This window comes from Camelus ferus, chromosome 13 (genome assembly GCF_009834535.1).
Source record: "Camelus ferus isolate YT-003-E chromosome 13, BCGSAC_Cfer_1.0, whole genome shotgun sequence".
Lineage (NCBI taxonomy): Eukaryota > Metazoa > Chordata > Mammalia > Artiodactyla > Camelidae > Camelus > Camelus ferus.
The window spans coordinates 22484970-22503830 of record NC_045708.1 but is presented as its reverse complement, the minus strand read 5'-3'; the positions used below and the strand labels follow the sequence as shown (position 1 = coordinate 22503830).

At 43.6% G+C, this 18861-nt stretch overlaps 1 protein-coding gene across 2 annotated transcripts in view; it reads right to left on the bottom strand.

The window, feature by feature from the left end:
• Positions 1 to 1746: 1746 nt before the first annotated feature.
• The window catches only part of KPNA6 (karyopherin subunit alpha 6), a 39683-nt gene continuing 22568 nt past the window's right edge, over positions 1747 to 18861 (bottom strand). For both annotated transcript variants that reach the window (XM_006176194.3, XM_032495799.1), the window contains exons 2-14: positions 16958 to 17091; positions 16055 to 16147; positions 15561 to 15660; positions 14721 to 14815; positions 13870 to 14001; positions 12587 to 12675; positions 11558 to 11657; positions 11083 to 11246; positions 10824 to 10902; positions 9096 to 9221; positions 8618 to 8745; positions 7454 to 7632; positions 1747 to 6869 (exon numbers count right to left, since the gene is read on the bottom strand). In XM_006176194.3, the coding sequence (XP_006176256.1) occupies positions 6682 to 6869; positions 7454 to 7632; positions 8618 to 8745; positions 9096 to 9221; positions 10824 to 10902; positions 11083 to 11246; positions 11558 to 11657; positions 12587 to 12675; positions 13870 to 14001; positions 14721 to 14815; positions 15561 to 15660; positions 16055 to 16147; positions 16958 to 17091 (1607 nt within the window). In that variant the 3' untranslated portion in view covers positions 1747 to 6681. The remainder of the gene's footprint in view (positions 6870 to 7453; positions 7633 to 8617; positions 8746 to 9095; positions 9222 to 10823; positions 10903 to 11082; positions 11247 to 11557; positions 11658 to 12586; positions 12676 to 13869; positions 14002 to 14720; positions 14816 to 15560; positions 15661 to 16054; positions 16148 to 16957; positions 17092 to 18861) is intronic.

The following is an 18861-nucleotide window of genomic DNA, read 5'->3' as shown; positions in this document are numbered from 1 at the left end:
AGGGGAATTCTGGCCTCAGCAGGTTCCTGAGCCTTTTCTCTGGCTGGCCTACCCTCTACAAAGTCCCAGTTGCACTGGGACTAAAGAGGGAAAAAAAAAGCCAAGCTTTTCTCCAAATGTGAGATCACAGTTCGTTATCCATTTGTCTATAGGTAATGGAATATAAACCAACAATCCATGTGCCTGGAATTTAATGCCTAAATGGTTTGGCTTCCATTTCCAGCCAGTCCTCCCATCCTCTCTGCCTTTTTTGTTTCAGCTATACTTTTACTATTTCCAGGATTTCCCAGGTTTTTGCAGGTGCTATTCCACATTCCAAAATGTCTTCCTTGGCAAAACAAAATCTTTTGAGGCCCACCCAGCTCAAAGGTCACTTCAGAGCTTTTTCAGTGCTCTGCAGTCTGTCTCTGCTCCCTAGTCTGGATAGAGTTCTATTACAGCATTAGTGATGAGATGTTGAAATTATTTGCTTACAAGTCACTGAACATTGCAAGAACTGTTGGCTAAATTCTCTAGTCCTAAAGCCTAGCATCTATTTGGGGGAAGATGTTTTAAACTGTTGTGCAAATTGGGTGTTGTTTTAGAGTTCGTAAGATGTTAAACATTTCCCCCAGTTGAGACTTCAGGGCAGTGCTTTTCTCCACTCCTTAGGCAGTGTTTACCAGCTAACGTTGAGAGGCAAAGCTGGTGTAACAGTATAACGGTGGAACACAAGCTCAGAAAGTTTTGGAATCCAGGTCTCTCAAAACTAAGGCCCTATTTGCAGAAAAGCTGTTGGAAATCTCTTGAGGAGGTAACATATAAATATCAAGCCTTGATGGATTTCCATAGGAAGAGGGTGTTCACAACAGAAGTAAAGAACATTAATGAGCAAGAACAAGGTATGCATGGGGTATGGAGTGCAGTGGGAAGGGTCGAGGGTGGCCTACGGGGGCCTGCTGGGTAATGAGTAGAACAGGCAGGCAAGCAGTAAGAAAATCTGACAGAAACATGGGTTAAAAAGTTACTTTCTCCTTTGCTGTAAGAGAAGATAGCAACAATGTTAGCACCTGTCACAGCCCATCAGGGAGCCCACTGGGAATGGTGGTGACTGGTAATAGAGTTCTTACAGATTGTTTTCAAGCAGAAACTCAGGCTCAGTGGTGCCTGATATTTTAAAAGATAGATAGGTACATCTTTCTTTGGTGATGAATTAAAACTCAAAACATACTATTGGCCAACCAACACCCTCCTTTTGGGTTGTTATCAACTTTTTGGCTGCTAGTCTATAATCCTTGCTTTAGGAATTGATCTAAACCAAAGAGAGTAGTTTGTGAACTAAATGACCTTGATGGGCTCAAAGGGCTGTGGAGTGATGAAATGATGCAAAAATCCTTTAGAGAAACTCTAGAAAATGCAAACAAAACCATAGTGACAGAACTCTGACCAGTGGTTGCTTGGGGGTTAGGCAAGCAGGAAGGATTCCAAAGGGGCACGTGGAAACTTCTACTAGAGGTGATGGATGTTCACCTATCTTGATTGTGGTGATGGTTTCATGGGTGCATATATGTCAACACTTAACAAATTGTTTAAGTATGTACCATTTACTGTATGTCCATTATATTTCAATACAGCTGATTTAAAAAATTCCTTATGGCAGAAGCAGGCTGTTGCAATTCTTAATTCCACTGGTAGGCAGCAAATTTAAACATCTTCTCTCCACTGACTTCCAAAAAATCCAGTCTAGGATCATTCCAAAGAAGAAGATTTAGAACTTTGCAACAGGTTTTTATTTTTGCTTTGTATCTATTACAGTGTTTGAAACCTAAAGAAATACATCGTCTCTTCAAATTTGGATGTGTATATAAATATCGTTTGTCTGGACTCAGCACACTCAATGCCATGGTTTCTTGGCCTATATCTGCTCTGAAATCATCAAACTTTGTCTGTCTACCCAGGGGCCCTGAGAACATGGAAAACAATAGCCAGAGTTTATAGTTCTTAAAAGCAAATAAATTTGGAAAGAAAAACCAGTGAGGAAAAAGGTTTGTTTCACCTTCCTAGGGTCTGTAGCTGGGAACCCAAGCTGTTTTTGAGGGACATCTCTTCTGTCTTGGGTGGCTCTGCTTTGCTTCTTTAGAGGCTCAAAGGCAATTCCCACAAAAGCTAGCTAGAAGAGCCAATACCCAGCTCCAAGGCCTGAGGGTTCTCGTCATGGCAGAGTTGTCTCTTCCCAAACCCAGGGGCTGGACATATGACCTACGTAGGGGAGCAGGACTAGGTTTAGCAGAGGGGTTCAGGTATGTGCTGATGTGGACATCAGCAGTCAGGCTGGCCCAGAAGCAGTGAGGTGGGCCCAGACCCATTGAAGACCTTCATGACGCACTACTCAAACCTTTCTCCTGGAGTGTTCTGGGCCCCAAATTTAATGGTTCTTCTTCTCATTCACACCCAGTTTTGATTCTGCACATAGCCCAGGCCTGATGGAGAATGCCCTCTCAGAGGAAAACTAACAGCTTTAATTCACAGACTGAGTTGGTACTGACCTCAGATTCTTCCCTTACCATGGTCCTAATCTGGGCATGGGGCTAGGGAACAGACAATAGGATGACTGCATCATTTATGAAGGCCTTGGCCAGAGAGCAGCTATTGCCTACCATATGGATCCCCACAGGGCCAAATTCTCAGCTTATTGGCTTAACAAAAAATACAAAAGACAGAAAAAAAATATTGGACAAGACTGGTCTAGAATATACAATCCTGAAACGGCTGTGGAAGAAACCTACTCTGAGCTATTTCTCAGTCTCACATGCACTTATTTCCAGGCTAGTCTTACCTAGATGTTGCTCCTGGTTGTGAGCATTGCCTATGGTTCACTGCACTGAGCCTGGTACCCTTCCCTGGCCTGCCAGGGAGGCAGACAGGCGCACATTCCTGAGGACCCCAGCCAGCCTGTTCTCCCAATGGGTCGCTGTAGTGCCTGCAAGTACCTGGTGAATCTGGCTCCTCGCCTTCAACTAAGAATTCAGAACCCGAGCCCACAAGATAAATCTACTGAGGAGTATCACAGATGTTGGATACCAGGCTGAATAAGTCTTGGGGAGAAGAGATGTGGGAAGAGGAGGGAAGTATTGCTAGGTATTCATCTTCTTCCCCTCTAGTTTGCTAGAAACAGGAGTAACTCTATAGAGTGTAGTGGGAAGGTAGGTAGACAGTGAGAAAATGGAAATCCAGTCCATTCTGCTAGTTTTCAATTTAAACTGGTTTGGCTTGAGGGAAACTGAAAGTTTGCCTGGAAGCCTTCTTTCACTCTTCCTTGACTAAGTATGGTAGCAGCTATAATCTGTGCAATTTAGCTCCAAAAAATAGGGCTCCTGGAAAAGGCTTCCAAGGAAAAGAGAACAGAAGTAGATCTAAGGGTTCTAGGTAAGTGGGAACACAAAGGATCCCTGAAAGCTGAAGCCAACAACACCTGTTTCTTCGAAGGGTCATTTGTACCCACTGTCCCAAGTAACCTGGCCGGCCAGCTGAGAGTGGAACCCATTTGATTCTCTACCAGAAAGTTGCAGCCAACACCAAGGCCAGTCAGTCACTGGCAATAGCTCAGAACTGAAGGCAGGCTCCTAAGATCAGAGATACAGTTAGTACTAGAGAAGATGGTTTAGGGTGGGATGCCCTGAGGGACTGGCAATAAAGAGTAGCTGGCACTGTTCAAAACACTACTTGAAAATTTTAGCTGAAAAAAAAGACTCCTTGACCCCTTAATCCACACCTAAATATCTCCAACATACCAGAGATCTTAAAACAGGACGTAATAGCCATGCATCAAAATATTAAGATTCCCAAAACACGTCTTACCAGGCTATTCCCTACAGCAGGCTGGGGAGCCCCTCCATCCCTCTAACATCCATTCAGAAATCTGCCAGAACGCCTCTGACCTCACCTCGGCCAGGGTCTGGAGTCCAGATGGGGGCTGCCCATGAAGAATGGCTGTCATGCCTGGGCTAAAAAAAGAAATAATATTTTTGCTTCCTAAGATGGCCAAAGGAGAGGAGACAAAAGATGATGTTATTGCCTCTATGGGCTGGAAGAACTTCATCTGTTGACTGAAAGGGGGTCAGGGGAAGATGAGAAAACATGATCTGAGGAGGACACTAACAAAGGAAAGCTCCTAGAGATCACGTTTATTTGATGAGAAATTTGTCCTCACGTTGCACCTTGGGAGACTTCAGCCTTTGGAATCCTTGTAGAAAACAGGCTTTACGCAGTAGCCAGGTGGTCAAAAAAGTCTCCCATCTGGTACCCGGCCCAGATCTGAAGTGAAAGTAAATTTTGGAGGAACAGTTGGGGAAGGCAGGGACTTAACTATTGCTTGAGATGTACAAAATAGATCTTACTAAATGTTCTGCTCTTTGGACAAGGACAAGGGGTGGGGTGGGTGGATTTCCTTTTAACTGTAAGAAAATAACTTTGTAATGGAGTCAGCAGGCCAAGTGAAAAGGGTCCTGCCCCTTGCCTACCTGGGAGACGGGGGGTTGGTAGTCATCATGCCGAAGCCAAAAAGTAACATTTGACTCAGGTGGTACAGCAGTGGTGAGACTTTTCAGTTGTAACCACTAGTTCCAACCACCTTTCTCAGAAAATGGCTCTGGAGTTGGATCTCAACACTTGGGGCAAATTCAGGATCAATGGCCAAAAGCACTTGAACTTTTTATCTGTAAGCAGAGTGGCATGAATTTCACCTGAGCCAGAGGGGGGATGTGTAGGAACGGGAGAAAGAATGGCATTGCTTCTGGGGAAGGGAAATATAGCTTGGAACAGGGCATCTCTGACTGACCTCTGTGGGGAAGCAGGGGCAGGGCAGATTATGCCTTCAGCTCCACCACTAGCTCCACACTTGGCCAACAACTTCTTCCACCCCACCCCCAACAACTGGGCTTTACTATCATGTGTGATCCACTGATGCATACAGGCAAGCCACCGAGGCACTGCAGTAGCTCTACTCAAAGGGAAAAGAAAAGGCATCAGGATTACAATTGTCACAGGAAGAGCAAAACCCAAATCATGTGCAAGGATCCCAATCAGGGAAGATATCAATCCCTCTCACAGAAGTCCTGAGGCTGCTGAATTTCTGTGGTAACAGGAGGAGCAGCCATCTGTGAAACTTACGCGGACAAGGGTCCTCTGAGACAGAATCTGAGGAGGCAGACTGCTTTCTGGATTCCCTGATGCAATCAGGATGCTCAGCAGCAAGGACTCAGTGGTAGACTTCACCAGGCCCTGGGGCCGTCCTTTGCTCCCTTCAGGTACTGGGACAATCAGACCAGGATTACTGGCTACAAAGGTTCCAGAGCTAAGGGCTGGCCCCAGGTGGTGGCCCAGAACCCAAGCACAGAGGAAAAGGACCAAGGTCAGGCTTCCTGAGCGAAGAAGCTTCTACATCTCTTTTTGGTCTTCCTCACAGTATCCTACTCAGAAATTACAGAGACAGTTCTTCCTCTTGAGACCAATTAAGATTGATCTACCTAATATATAGAATATAAAAAAATACAGAACTTTCTGACATTCTCTCCTTTGGAAGTAAAATATACATGATCCAACTATGGAAGAGGAAGAAGAAGAAGAAGAAAGGCCAAAGGCAGGGATCTGTGGCTATCCCAACACATGACACTCTCACTCCAACCTCCTCTGCAACTTAGATGGGTCACCAGAGCAAGAACTTTCTCCTCAGGAGAAAGGAAGGACCACAGCCCCCTGTCGCGTGCTTAGGAGAAAATACAGCTACCTCAGAGGTTCAATGCAACTCTGAGGGGAATTTTCAAGTAAACAAATGAAGTTGGGTTGCACCATTGGAAGGTGGGTAGGACACACGGGATCAGTAGCGACACATGGGAAGCCCCGTCTGAAGGCCTGTGCTCCTCCCCCCTCACTCCCACTGGTGTACATGCCCAGGGAGAGTGAAGGGGAGCTCCCAAACTAAAGAGGTCTGGGCAAGAGGTCAGAGAGAGGGAGGGGTCTTTGTCTCATGGTGACCTCCCCCTTAGCCTCTAGATCCAGACAATGCTGGCAGCTGGGATTCCTAAAACCAGGAACTCATGGCTCTTGGAAAGAGCAATCTTAATACAAGAAAAATGTGCAAAAGAAAAAATTAAATAACTCAATCCAAGCATACAAGATTAATATTCTGTCAGAGCAAGAACACTTTGTTTTGGATTTCTCCCCTCCCCTCCCACCCCCCTCCCCATCTCTGGAATATTCCATCTGCTCAAGTACCCAAGATAAGAGTTACACAGATCAGGGCAGAGGACTGGGAAGGATGAAGGAAGATAAAAGGAAGGAAGTCACCACTAAAGAAAAAAAATAAAATAAAAAAGGTGCAAAATTGATTACCTCAGTCCTCCTTTGTCTACCCTTGGGCTCCTGGGTTAAAGACATTATGTGCAGCCAAAATATAGTGTAAGGAAGAAAAACCCAACACGTCCCCTTCTCGTCACAAAACCCAAATGTGAGCCTCAGATGGTTCTGTCTGTCCAGAGGGTGCTCCCTCCAGGGAAGGGGGCGGAGCAGGGCAAGAGCACAGTTTCCAGGGCAGCAGAGGTGTGTGGTGGCTGACGATGGGGGGCTGGTATCCCGCCCACCAGAGGGCTGCTTTTCCGCTGGTTGGTGGTGCTTCCCATCCCCTCCCCTCCCCGGAGGCAGACATTATAGCTGGAAGCCCTCCATGGGGGCCTCAGGCTGTTGGAAGATGAACTGCTGTTGCGTTTCATCCACCTGGGGAGCCAGGCTGCTGTCATCATCTTCTACGCCAAAGTAGTGCTCAATGAGGTCGAAGGCCTTCTGGTAGATCTCCTGGTTCTCGTGGCTCTGGAGAAATTCAATTTTATCCAAGCCTATGGTGACAAGAAGGAAGGAGGGAGATGAGTAAACTCTGAGAGGTTTTCCATGAGTCTATGAAACATTCATCTATTTTTCTTTTCCTGAAGTATGTTAGTGTTCATAAACACAAGTAATATGATCAGATCTCTCTTTGACTTGAAACTACATAATCCCAAAGGAAAAAGACCAAAATGTCGGTTACAAATCAGAGATTCTAGCCCTGATTCTGCTTTTAACTACCTGTGTGACCTGGGCAAATCTCAATCTCTTGGAGTCGAGTGATGAGTCACTGCCAGCACTCTTAACAGAACTTGCTATAAAAACAAAGTTGAAAACATGCCTTCCAGCTCCTGATCAATTCTGGAGCTTTATTTTTGCATCTGTATCATAACCTACTTACTGGGTAGAACCCATCAGAAAGAGAATTTCCCTCAGAGGGAAAAAGTTACTGGTGGGATAAAATTTCTCATTCAATGCTGACCCCTCAAAACACATACCCTCATGTATGTATACTACTTCAGAGGCCTACAGTCTCCAGGTTCTGAGCCTAGAACCTCTCTAACTGAGGCAGAAGAGAGGTTGGGGAGAGGGCACATACCATAGGCTTCCTCAATGAGGCCACAGTAGGGATTGACCCCTGAGCCACTGCGCTTGCCCTCTTGCTCTCCAAGCCGAAGGATGTTCTCCAGGCCATTGAGGGCCACTTGCACAATCTTTGAATCCATCACAGTCAGCAAGTCGCACAGGGGTTTGATGCAGCCCAGTGAGACCAGGTACCTGGGAGGCAGAGACAAGGCAAGTTCTAAATTAACGCAGGGCAAGGGAGGTGCTGTGGAGCCTCTGGGTCTCCCTCATACACGTCAGTACTCTCAGCAATCCACTCTGAGTCTTCACAAACACCCATCCTTTCAGTGTCCACACTCTCCATGTTACTGGTCTAGCTTCTTTCCATGTAGAGGGCTGCCACTGATTCCTCCTCGTCTAATGTCTCCTTGCTGCAATATTACTTACTTCGAACACATAATTTCCCTGCTTAAAATTTTCACAGTCCAAGCTCTACAGCCACGACAATACAATCTGGCTCCTCGCCTCCCTTTCTAGCTTCGCCTCCTGTTATTCCCTTCTAAGAACACTACATTCCAGTCAAATATGTAACGGTCTCCAGGCTTTGATTTTTGTGTCTTTACTTATGTTTTTTCCTTTTATGATCTTGTATCCTCCAAAGCTTAACTCAAAAGCTATCACTTTTCTCCCAAGGTCTTTATATACTGAATATACTCTGCTTCCTAAGTTACATGCTGAAGGCAAGACACTTTTCCAAATCTTACCACTCATACTCAGGCTGATAATAGAAACCAAAATCAGAGAGCAAACATATACAAAATTGCTTTCTATTTGCTTTTCCCAAGAATCAAAATGATTTCCCAAAGAAGCTGCTTTGATAGAGCCATAACATGGTTTTCCTTCATTTGTATAGGTAACTAAGAATTACACAGATTTAAATTCTCTGGAGGGTAGAAAGAGGCAGAGGAGAGATGGATGTCTGTGTCAGGTTCCATTCTCCAGGAGGGAGAAGAGGTACATGGTTTATAGGAATCTGTTTCAGATTCCAGCGTTACACTCTAGCAGCTTAAACCAGTTAAACCCTGCCGGAAGAGGGCAGATCTATTCCATAAAAAGCAGTTTGAAGATCACATGTATACCATGAACCAAGAGGTAGGGTATAAATATCACTTAAGACAACGGGAAAGGAGTGTAATACCTGATTTGCTCAGGGGTTCCTCCTGATGTGGCATTGGTGATGGCCCAGGCTGCCTCTTTCCTTGTACGGAACTCTGCTTTCTGAAGGATTTCGATCAACACAGGGAAGATATTTGCATCTATGACAGCCTGAGAGAGAATCGGGGAGAGGTAGAGGGGAGTGTGGAGAGACAGGGGGCATGCAGAAGGAAGAAAGTCACTTCAAGAAGAATAAGAAAATCCAGACCACAAATCAGCTAAGATATAGACATCTTTCCCTTTCTGGGAATCCTTCTTTGTTCTTCCCATACAGGTAAGAGGCTACAGAGGAACCTGACTTCTGCTACAGACTCTTTGACCAATAACATACATTGACCCCAATTTCTAAGGGGAAATAAATTCTTTCTTCTGGAAGCAAATATCCCACAATGTGTCAGGCTCCCAGGTCTTTCTACCTGCCAATCCACCCCTACCCCCTCATTCCCTCCTGCTTGTTCTACCTGTATCTGAGCCCTGTTGCCAGCAGTGATATTTGAAATGGTCCAGCAAGCTTCCTTTCGGATTGACTCTTTAGAGCTGCTCAGTAAGTGGAGGAGGCAAGGGAGGGCAGAACAGTTAAGAATGACCTAGAACACCAAAAGCATAGGCAACAAAAGAAAAATCAGATAAACTGGACTAAATTAAAACTTTTGTGCACAACATACCATCAACAGAGTGAACAGATAACCTAACCACAGGATGGGAGAAAGTATATGCAAATCATATATCTGATAAAGATTAATATCCATAATATATTAAAAAGAACTCTTACAACAACAAAAACTGAACCCAATTTAAAAATGAGCAAAGGACTTGAATAGACATTTCTCCAAAGAAAATATACAGATGGCCAATAAACACATGAAAAGATGCCAAACATCACTAATCATTAGGGAAATGCAAATCAAAACCTTAGTGACATATGACTTCATGCTTACTAGGATGGTTACTCTCAAACCTAGACAATACAAGTGTTGGTAAGGATGTGGAGAAATTGGAACCATGTACATTGCTGGTGGGAATGTAAAACAGCACAGCCAGTGTGTAAAACAGTACGGTGGTTCCTCAAAATTGTAAACATAAAATTATCATGTGATGCAGTAATTCCATTTCTGGGTATGTACCTAAAAGAACTGAAAGCAGGGACTCAAACAGATACCTGTATGCCAATTTTCAATGCACCACTAGCCACACTAGCCAAAAGGTGAAAACAACCCAAGTGTCTATCAACAGATGAATGGATAAACCAAATGTGGCATGTGTACAATGGAATATTATTCAGCCATAGAAAGGAATGTAGGTGTGACACATGCTATAATATGGATGAACCTTGAAAACATTATGCTAAGTGAAATGAGTGACACAAAAGGATACATATATATGGTTCTGCTTACATGAGGTACCTAGAGTAGTCAAACTCCTAAGAGACAGAAAGTAGTATGGTGGTTACCAGGGGCTGAGGGAAGGGGGAAATGAGAAGTTATTATTTAAAGGGTACAGAGTTTCAGTTTGGAATGATGGAAAAGTTGTGGAGGTGGAGGGTGGTGATGGTAGAATAACAATGTGAATGTACTTCATGCCACAAAACTGTATACTTAAAAATGGTTAAGAACAGTGTATTTTATGTTATGAATATTTGTACATACAGGCACACATGCACACACACAAGAATGGCCTAGAAAATGAGTGTGGGCTTCTGTGAGATTGCTCACCTGTAAGAAATTTGTTAAGAATCCCACAGAATTATGCAAGCTACTCAAGACCCAAAGAATGCTCAGATCTCTAGCCTTTGAACAGAGAAACACCATATACTGGGCCCTCACTGGAGATGTCAGTAACACAAGACTAACATGAGGTAGTGTCCATGGGATCCTGAAGGTCTAGGAAGTAGGGGTGAGGTTCATAGCTTATTTCAAAGATACCATAATAATTACTTTACAATGTCCCAAGTAGTAAGTCAGGTTATTCTATTCAGTTTTCCTTCAGCAGCACCCAATGGATGATGACTTGCTTCCAATTTACAGAAGAAATGAAAGCAACCAAGTTGCTCACAATCAATAGAAAGTGGCAGCTAGAATTTTTCACTCAGGCTCATGCTTTCTCTCCTAGATCATGTTGCCTCCCATCAGGACCAAAGTCTGTGGCAGGGAAGGATTCTGTTCATAGACAGCTCTCTTCCTCCTCCTTACCTGCGTCTGGATGTCATCCCCGGTGACGATGTTACCCACAGCTCTCAGGGCAGGAGAAGCCACTTTGTTATCATTGTGCCTACAGAGGAGGGCGATCTGATCAGTAGGGAGCCAGCATGTGGCATTCAGCTCTGCTGACCATCAAGGCTGGCAGCACTCACGGCTCCAGACCATTGGATAGGGCAGCAGACTGCTGACTGCATTTCTGAGCTTAGAGAAGCTTAGGGAATATGTACCCTTTCTACCAGATATCACTCACATTAGAAGCTCTACCAATCTCCGGCAGACTCCAGAGTCTATGACTGCCTGGATCTTCTCGTTGGGGCCATCAGACAGATAAGAAAGGGCCCAGCAAGCATCTGCCAGCAAGTCCGAGTCGCTGCTGAAGAGTAGGCGAGACAGCACAGGCAAACAAGGGGAGACCTGTTGGAAGCAGAGTGAGAAGGACTCATAGGGAGACAGGGTTACATCAGCTCTACCACTAACCCTAACATCGCCAAGCCCTCCTCTACAAGCAATTCTAAAACCTGGAGATTCCTACGACATTAAACCATTAGGCCCACATTTTCACTTTGCCATCCTGCACATGAGATTACCTAATTCACCGACAACTGCATCTTTCAGTCCCCCATGTATTGAGACTCTAAGGGGTTCCCCAAAGACTTGAAAACCCCCATATCCTCCATATGAAGAAAACTGCTGATAACTCAGGAACTGGTAAGAAGCTCTCTTACCTTTGCAAACTCTGGGGGTGGGTTTTTCCCTCGGCAGAGGTTTGACAGGGCCCAGACTGCATTCCGTGTCATTGTCAGCCGTGTGGACTTGGTAAGGAGTCTGAAGGAAACAGGAAACAGCAAAGGCAGATCCTGAGTAATGATGCCCTTTGCATAGAGCTGTTCCTATGAACCTCAGAAGCAAATCCAATCAGACCTCTAGGACTCCAGCAGCCTGATTCTCTCTTCCTACCCACAGACCTAAGTTAATTGGGCCTGTTCGGCTCAGGAGGCCAGTTTACATCTTCAGAGGACTAGGACCAGACACGAACAGTCAAGCCTGTAACTACAAGGACAGCCAGAGGGCTGGACCTTGAGTAAGCATGCCAAGCGTTTATGAGGACATACTGTGCCCCAAACTGTGGCCACAAGTTCTAAACAAGGAGTATCGTTCTTTTGGAAATAAAAGCTGGTTTAGTGTGAGGGCTTTAGCTTTGTGGTATGGAATGTTTTTCTGCAACAGGCCCAAGAAAGATTTATAGTAGTAGCCTATGAGATTGTGGTCTCTGAAGAAGAGCTCACCACTCTGTTTTGGTTTGGATGTAGCTCTGCTTTAAGTGTATGGGAGGAAAGGATGGGAGCAGCCACATAACCCTGCATGAGGTCTTATATCTGTGGTTTACAACAGAGTTCTCTAGCGTACCTATGCATAAACCCACAGCAAATCAGTGCATTCCATAGAGAAGGCTGGGATTTCCCAGATGTGCTGGTCCTGCCTCTCTCCCCTGGCTCAACAATAAGGCAGGTATGAGGAAGGTGAGATTCGACAGTGCTATGAAGTGAGGAAGCACAGGATCCTCTTTGGAACAGATCAGTAGCACAATCTTCTTACTCTCAAAAGATACCTATCTATTACTCTGGCAATCAGAATGCACTTCTAGCATTTTTGTATTTACTCATATCTTAAGGTAAGCTGTCCCCCTTCAAAGATCTGCCACATAGCTGCCCTATAGACAGATGCCCCAGGTGCAGACGATAATAATTACTCACGTTAACAAAGGATTAAGGATGGAACAGTTCAAGACATAATCTCGGCAAACGGAGCTGTCTCCAGCTATATTTCCCAGTGCCCAGACTGCCTAAAAAAGAAATGGTGGAACTGTCATCCACAGAGTGACACCCATCAGTAACCCGGACGAACAACCTATCAAGGCCTGAAACACACTAAACCTTGTTGACATCCTCATTGAACACCTGCTATATGAGGACTTTTCCTGAGAGTTCCTGGTTCAGTGAGAAAGACAGGCTGACACTGTACTGCAGCCAGAGAGGCCAAACTAAGACTTCCTTATCTCTATTCAGAAAACAAGAAAATGATGGGAAAACTGCATTCCTGTAGCCTCATAGGACCAACCTCCACAGAGGAAAAAACTCTAGTACCACTCCACTTCTATTCAACCAGTGAAACTCCAGTGGAAGAAACAGAAGTCTTTATGATCTGTAGATGCTGAGAAATGGGTACCGCAGTCTTTTCCCCAATACCACCTCTGATGACAAATGTGTGGATTTTTTTTTCCACATCAGCAATCAATTCTCTGACACTAACCTGGAGTTAGTGCAGATCTCACAGGTTAAGGGCTCAGTCCCACGAGACTGCCCTCACTTTAGACACCAGTTGCAATTCCCAAGTGCCACCCGTACTTCTGACTGACTATGAATTCAGAAGTTCCACCATCTCCTCCTAAGGTTCAATAATTCACTAGAATAATTCACAGAACTCAGGAAAACACTTTACTTATGTTAGCCAGTTTACTGTAATAGATGTAACTCAGAAAGAGCTAAACGGAAGAGATGCACAGGGCAAAGTATGGGGTGAGGAGTGGGGGGTAGCACAAAACTTCCAGGCCCTCTCCACCCACGGCACCTTCCCAGCACACTGATGTGTTCACGAACCCACAAATTCTCTGAATCCCACTGCTTAAGATTTTTTTTAACAACCAAATCACCCCCTCTAACTTCCCTGGGGAAGATGAGGTGGGGAAGTCAGATGGGGCGGGGCTGAGAGTTCCCATCCTCCAATCCCCTGTCTGGTATTTCTGATGACCAGCCCTCCTATCCTGAAGCTGTCTAGGGACTCCATTCTGAGTCACCTCATTAGCCGAGACTCAGGTGTGTTCCAAAGGGGCTCTTTGGGAATAACAAAAGACACTTCTATCACTCAGAAAATGCCAAGGTTTTTAGGAGCTCTTTGCCAGGAACTGGGGATAAAGATAAAATACACTTTTTATTACACCGCAGGTAACAAAAAGAATTAAGCTAAATTTGAGCATTACCTGTTCTTGTACATCCTCAAAGTCCGAGTTAAGCAGCTCTATAAAAATGGGGACAGCCCCTGCTTCAATGACAATTTTGGTCTGCTGAGAGGTTCCAGAGGCAATGTTCGTTAGAGCCCAGGCAGCTTCAAACTGAAAGTACGATTAAAGCCATAATTGAGAGGTCATTCCATACAGGGCAGCCATACCTACCAGGTGGCTCGGAGCAGTGAGCCTCCTGCCCCTGACTGGGAAAACAAACAAACAAACACAAACAAAACATAAGCCTTTTCCTTTCCCCCCTTTAAATGACAGGAAGTGGTACTGGCAGTGACGTAACACAATGGGAAGACGAAGCTGGGCTCCCGTGGTCTCAGGTCTAGTCCTGCACTACCACAGCACCCACAAGTCCTTGGGCAAGTCACTTTTTTGTCTCCTGAACTTCACTTTCTTCATTTCTGAAACCAGGGTAAGACTGAGATGGGTCTCTCAAAGTTCCTTTCAGCTAACTTTCTATTAAGTTCCAATAGATTGACTCATTACCCATTTCCAAGAAGAGAAACCCAGAAAAGCTAAATGGTTCACCTCAGGATTAGAAGTGGACTAGAACCTCTAATTTAAAATTTGTATTTATAATTTATAATATAACCTCTGAATAATCACTCTGTCATATTCTGGTATCTTTCCTTGGAGACTTTTAGGGAAGAGACTGTGGCTCTCCTATTTGAGGCCAGGACCTCTGAGGTAATGGCATCTCTTAAATGTTTCCTCATATCTTGTCTATATCCTAAGGTATGTGTCTGTAGAAACATCCTACTGCAGTTTCTTGGCAAAGGGGCTTTTATCTGGTACCTCTCCACCCTAGGCCTCACCTGTAATGTACAATTCTCATTCCTCTTCAGAAATTCCACAAACCGATCCACCACTCCCGGAGTGTTAATAACTTCATCTATTGGAGGACTAGGCTCTGGAAGAGGGACAAAGGAAGGAGAGGAAAAAATCAGGTAAGGCTTTGGCCTTCACTGGGATCAGTCCACCATCCTTCCTAGACACTCCTGACCATCCTTATAAACATTCTCAAACTCCCTTTTGGTGAGATAGTTTTAACAATAGCTAGTCATTTTCTAACTGTATAAAATAGCTGGGGTGGCAATACTAATTTAAGAATGCTCACCTATGGCTTCCTAAACCTAAGCAAGTAAGTAACGTTACTGATCTAAGCAAGTAAGGAATTGAGAGAAGACCAAGGGAGGAGCAACCCAAATCTAAACACTTTGCTTCTAAGACCAGCATTTTTTGCTGGGAGGAAGAAAAGTCAAGGAGTATTCTTCCTACCACATATTAAATTTTTAATGAGCATGAAGTATATGCTGGAATAGGTACCAAGGACACAGTAGTGAACAAAACCAAAAGTCTCTGCCCTCATAGAGCTTACATCCTAGTGAGAAGGGACATGCTATTGTGTTAGAAAGTAATAAGTATAATGGGGAAAAAATAGGTATAGTTGGGTAAGGAGATTAAAAATGTAAAAGGTAGGATCTGATCATAGAAATGAAGGCGCTGTCACATAGATATCTGCAAGGAAAGGATATCAGGCAGAGGCAACAGCCAGTGCAAAGGTAAGAATGTGCCTGGCTTGTTGATCAGGTCAGTGAGAAGAAATAAGAAGCCGAATCATGTAGGGCCTCTCTGGGGAGGACTAGGCTTTGTACCTTTGGAGAGCAGTTTCCGGAATTTCTGTGTGGTTGCTAACTGCAGGTCAGAATCATCAGAAAAGAGCATCTCCACCATCTCTCTTGTGATCACGCTCTCCTACAACATAAAACGGGTTCAAGACTTTGCAAACCAACACTAGAGCCAGATATGAGCACATAATTCTGCTTGGCATCCTGCTTTCTAAAGACTCGAGGGCAAGAGGCAGGCGTAACTGCAGGTGCAGGTGTTTAATCCATAGCTGCTTCAAGTTGGGACATCTGGAAGTGACTGAGGAAATTGATGGCTTCCCTTAAATGTTTTCTCTGGTGTTTCCATCGGAGATGAATCCTTGTTGACTCCTTAAGTGACCAGCTATAAACAGGCCCATGGAATAAAGAGCTTATATAGCATGATAGTCAGTGAAGTTACTAGATGACGTGAACTGCCCAATTCCTGTTCTGTGGAAGCAGGTACTTTTCAGGCCTGCCTGAAGCACATGCAAGGGTCTTACCCCAGTGGTAGAGCTCACATAGGAGTCCATAAGGAGACTATCAAACATGGCGGCTTCTTCATTAATCAACTCCACATTTCTCCGTTTAAAAAGCTGAAAGTAAGGAGAAGAAATGGTGGTAAGACTACTCACCGAAACAAAACAAAGAATGACCAAATGTTAAATTATGGTATAACTGTCAAAGAAATGCTAGTGTATGGGAAGATGCCAAACTTAATATACTGATATGGGAAGACATTAAAGGGCTTTACTTTCTATGTTATATCTAATTGTTCACATTTTTGGAGAACATCTTTATAAGCAAAAAAAATCTTTTAAAATTCGTGTCCTTTGGATAAAAGGTGATGCATATAAAAGGGTTTGAGAGAAGGGAATAATGGTAAAGCAAGAAGGTGGGCAAAAGTAGGTTAGCATCTAGACCTGGGCAAGGCATCAATCTGGTAGTGGTGTGTGGTGTGTGGTGTGTGGCAGAGCACAGATGATGAGGCATTAATAGTCTCAGTTCTAGGGAGACTTACTCAAGAATGGACTCAAGAAATAGGAGTAAGGCAGCCCAGAAAGGCTGACAAACTTCTTCAAGGATCAGGCTTAGGGCTGGGCCTCCAAGGCCAGATCTAATACTAACTATTGCGTAAAGAAGAGAAGGCAACAAGAGGCTAGCACTAGAATGATGTACTGAAGACATAACTGATGTCCAAGTTGTTCTACATTATGGAAAAGGAATAAGGAACAGTTCCTTCTCAAGGTTTCCAACATTTCTTTATAACAAAGGAAATTGGATGAGTGACCCACAAAGCTAAGCTACTTGCCCAAGGAGAAAGTGAGAGCACAAGGTGGAGGCCAACCATGGTGGCTGGACCACTTCCCCGAAGGGCATGTTTGAGAACACTTGGGGTAACCCACTTGTTGCTCCCGTTTCTGCTTCCGGAGCTGAATGCCCTCTTCCTCTCTTCTTCGCCTCATTTCTTCAGGGTTTAGGGCATTGTTCTTATAGCTCTTCATTCGATAATTGTCTTTCCCTGGGCTCGCCATGGTCTCTAGAAGAAGGGAAGATACAAACACATTGGCAAAGGCTCCTAGGAGTACAGCATTTCCTTCTCACAGGCTTCTGTCCCTACCCAGCCTCCCCCACAGAGGGGGACCCACAGCTTCCCAAGGAGGCCCAATAGTCTCAATAACTGCACCTGACATTTCCAGCACCACCACCCCAACACAGAGTCTCCTTTAATCATAATAAGTTTATTAAATAAGCACTATTACAGCAATTGATAAAAGCGCAGTAGTTAAAAGGTGTGGGCCCTACAGGCAGGTTGTGTGGGTTCAAATTTTGGATCTTCTACTTAGCTGTGCACCTTCAACAAGCTGCTTTAACCTCTATGCCTCAGTATATCATCTTTAAAACAGGGACATAATAGTTCCTACCTCAGAGTTTTTAGAAGGATTAAACAGCTTAATACATACAAAGTACTACTTAGAGCAATGCCATGCATATAGTAAAAGCTATGAACACCTCCATGACAAGAGAGAAAACAGTTAAAATGATTTACCCAGTAAATTCAAATACATATAACCCAGCCAGGTGAAATACATTATAGTACAGTAAACCTAATTCAGTGGAATACCATGAATCTTTTTTAATAACCTGCATGCCCACCATTTATTTTAATTAAAGAAATTAAAATTTTTATTATATAATATTTGATACATAAAGGTGAAACATAATGTTAAGTTACCAAACAAAATAATACAATGAGCATGTCAACTCACCACCAAATCTAAGAACTGATTTTACTATGCCTGAATCTAGCAGTAGGCTTTTCCCCATTTTCTCTCATAGGCTGCCTTTTCATTTTGTTGACTATTTCTTTTGTTGGGCAGAAGTTTTTAAGTTCTCTAGTTCAAGCTTTCTAGTTTGATGTGGTCCCACTTGCTCATTTTTGCTTTTGATGCTTGTGCTTTTGGTGTCATATCTGAAAAAAATCATCGTCAAGACCAAGATCTTTTTTCCTGTGTTTTCTTCTAGGAGATTTAACAGTTTTGGGTCTTACAATTAAGTGTTTAATCTATTCTGAGTTGGCAAATAACATCTTAATCTTTACTTCCCAGATCCTCTGAAATAGTCTGCAGATCACACTTTGAGAACTGCTGCTCTAACGAATGAACCGCTGGGGTGTAGGCAGGTATATGTTAATCAGCAGCTAGTACCACGTTGCCTTCCGATGTGATGCCAATTTACATTAGCTCAGCAATACATAATGAGTTCCCATTGATATATATCGTATTACTCAGAACTGTCACTTCTGCCAATCTACTGAGCATAAGGTATTTCACTGGGATAATGATTTGCATATCTCAGATTACTACTAATAGGGTTAGATTTTATGTTGGTTAGCCATGTTTTTCCCTTTCTGTGAAAAATGTCTGTTTATGGTATTGTGAGTATTTTTCTATTGAATTATTTGTCCTTTTCTTATTGATTTATAGTTTGTTAGATAGTCTAGTTATTAACCATTTGTTGGGTATTTGTATTACAAATATCTTCTAGGAGATTGTATCTTTTCATTTTTTTCAAATTTTCACTTTATGGATTCTTTAACAAGTTCTTAATTACAATGTAGTTAAATTTTTCTTTAATATTTAGTTTTTTTCTGTGTGTCTTGTTTAATAAAACTTTTCATGGTTCCGAGGTCACAAAGATACCCTTTCACATCTTCTGAAAATTTTAAAGCTTGCCCTTTTACATGCCAGTGTTTCATTTACCTGAAATTCAATTATTTGTGTATATGAGATAGGGATTCAAATTCATT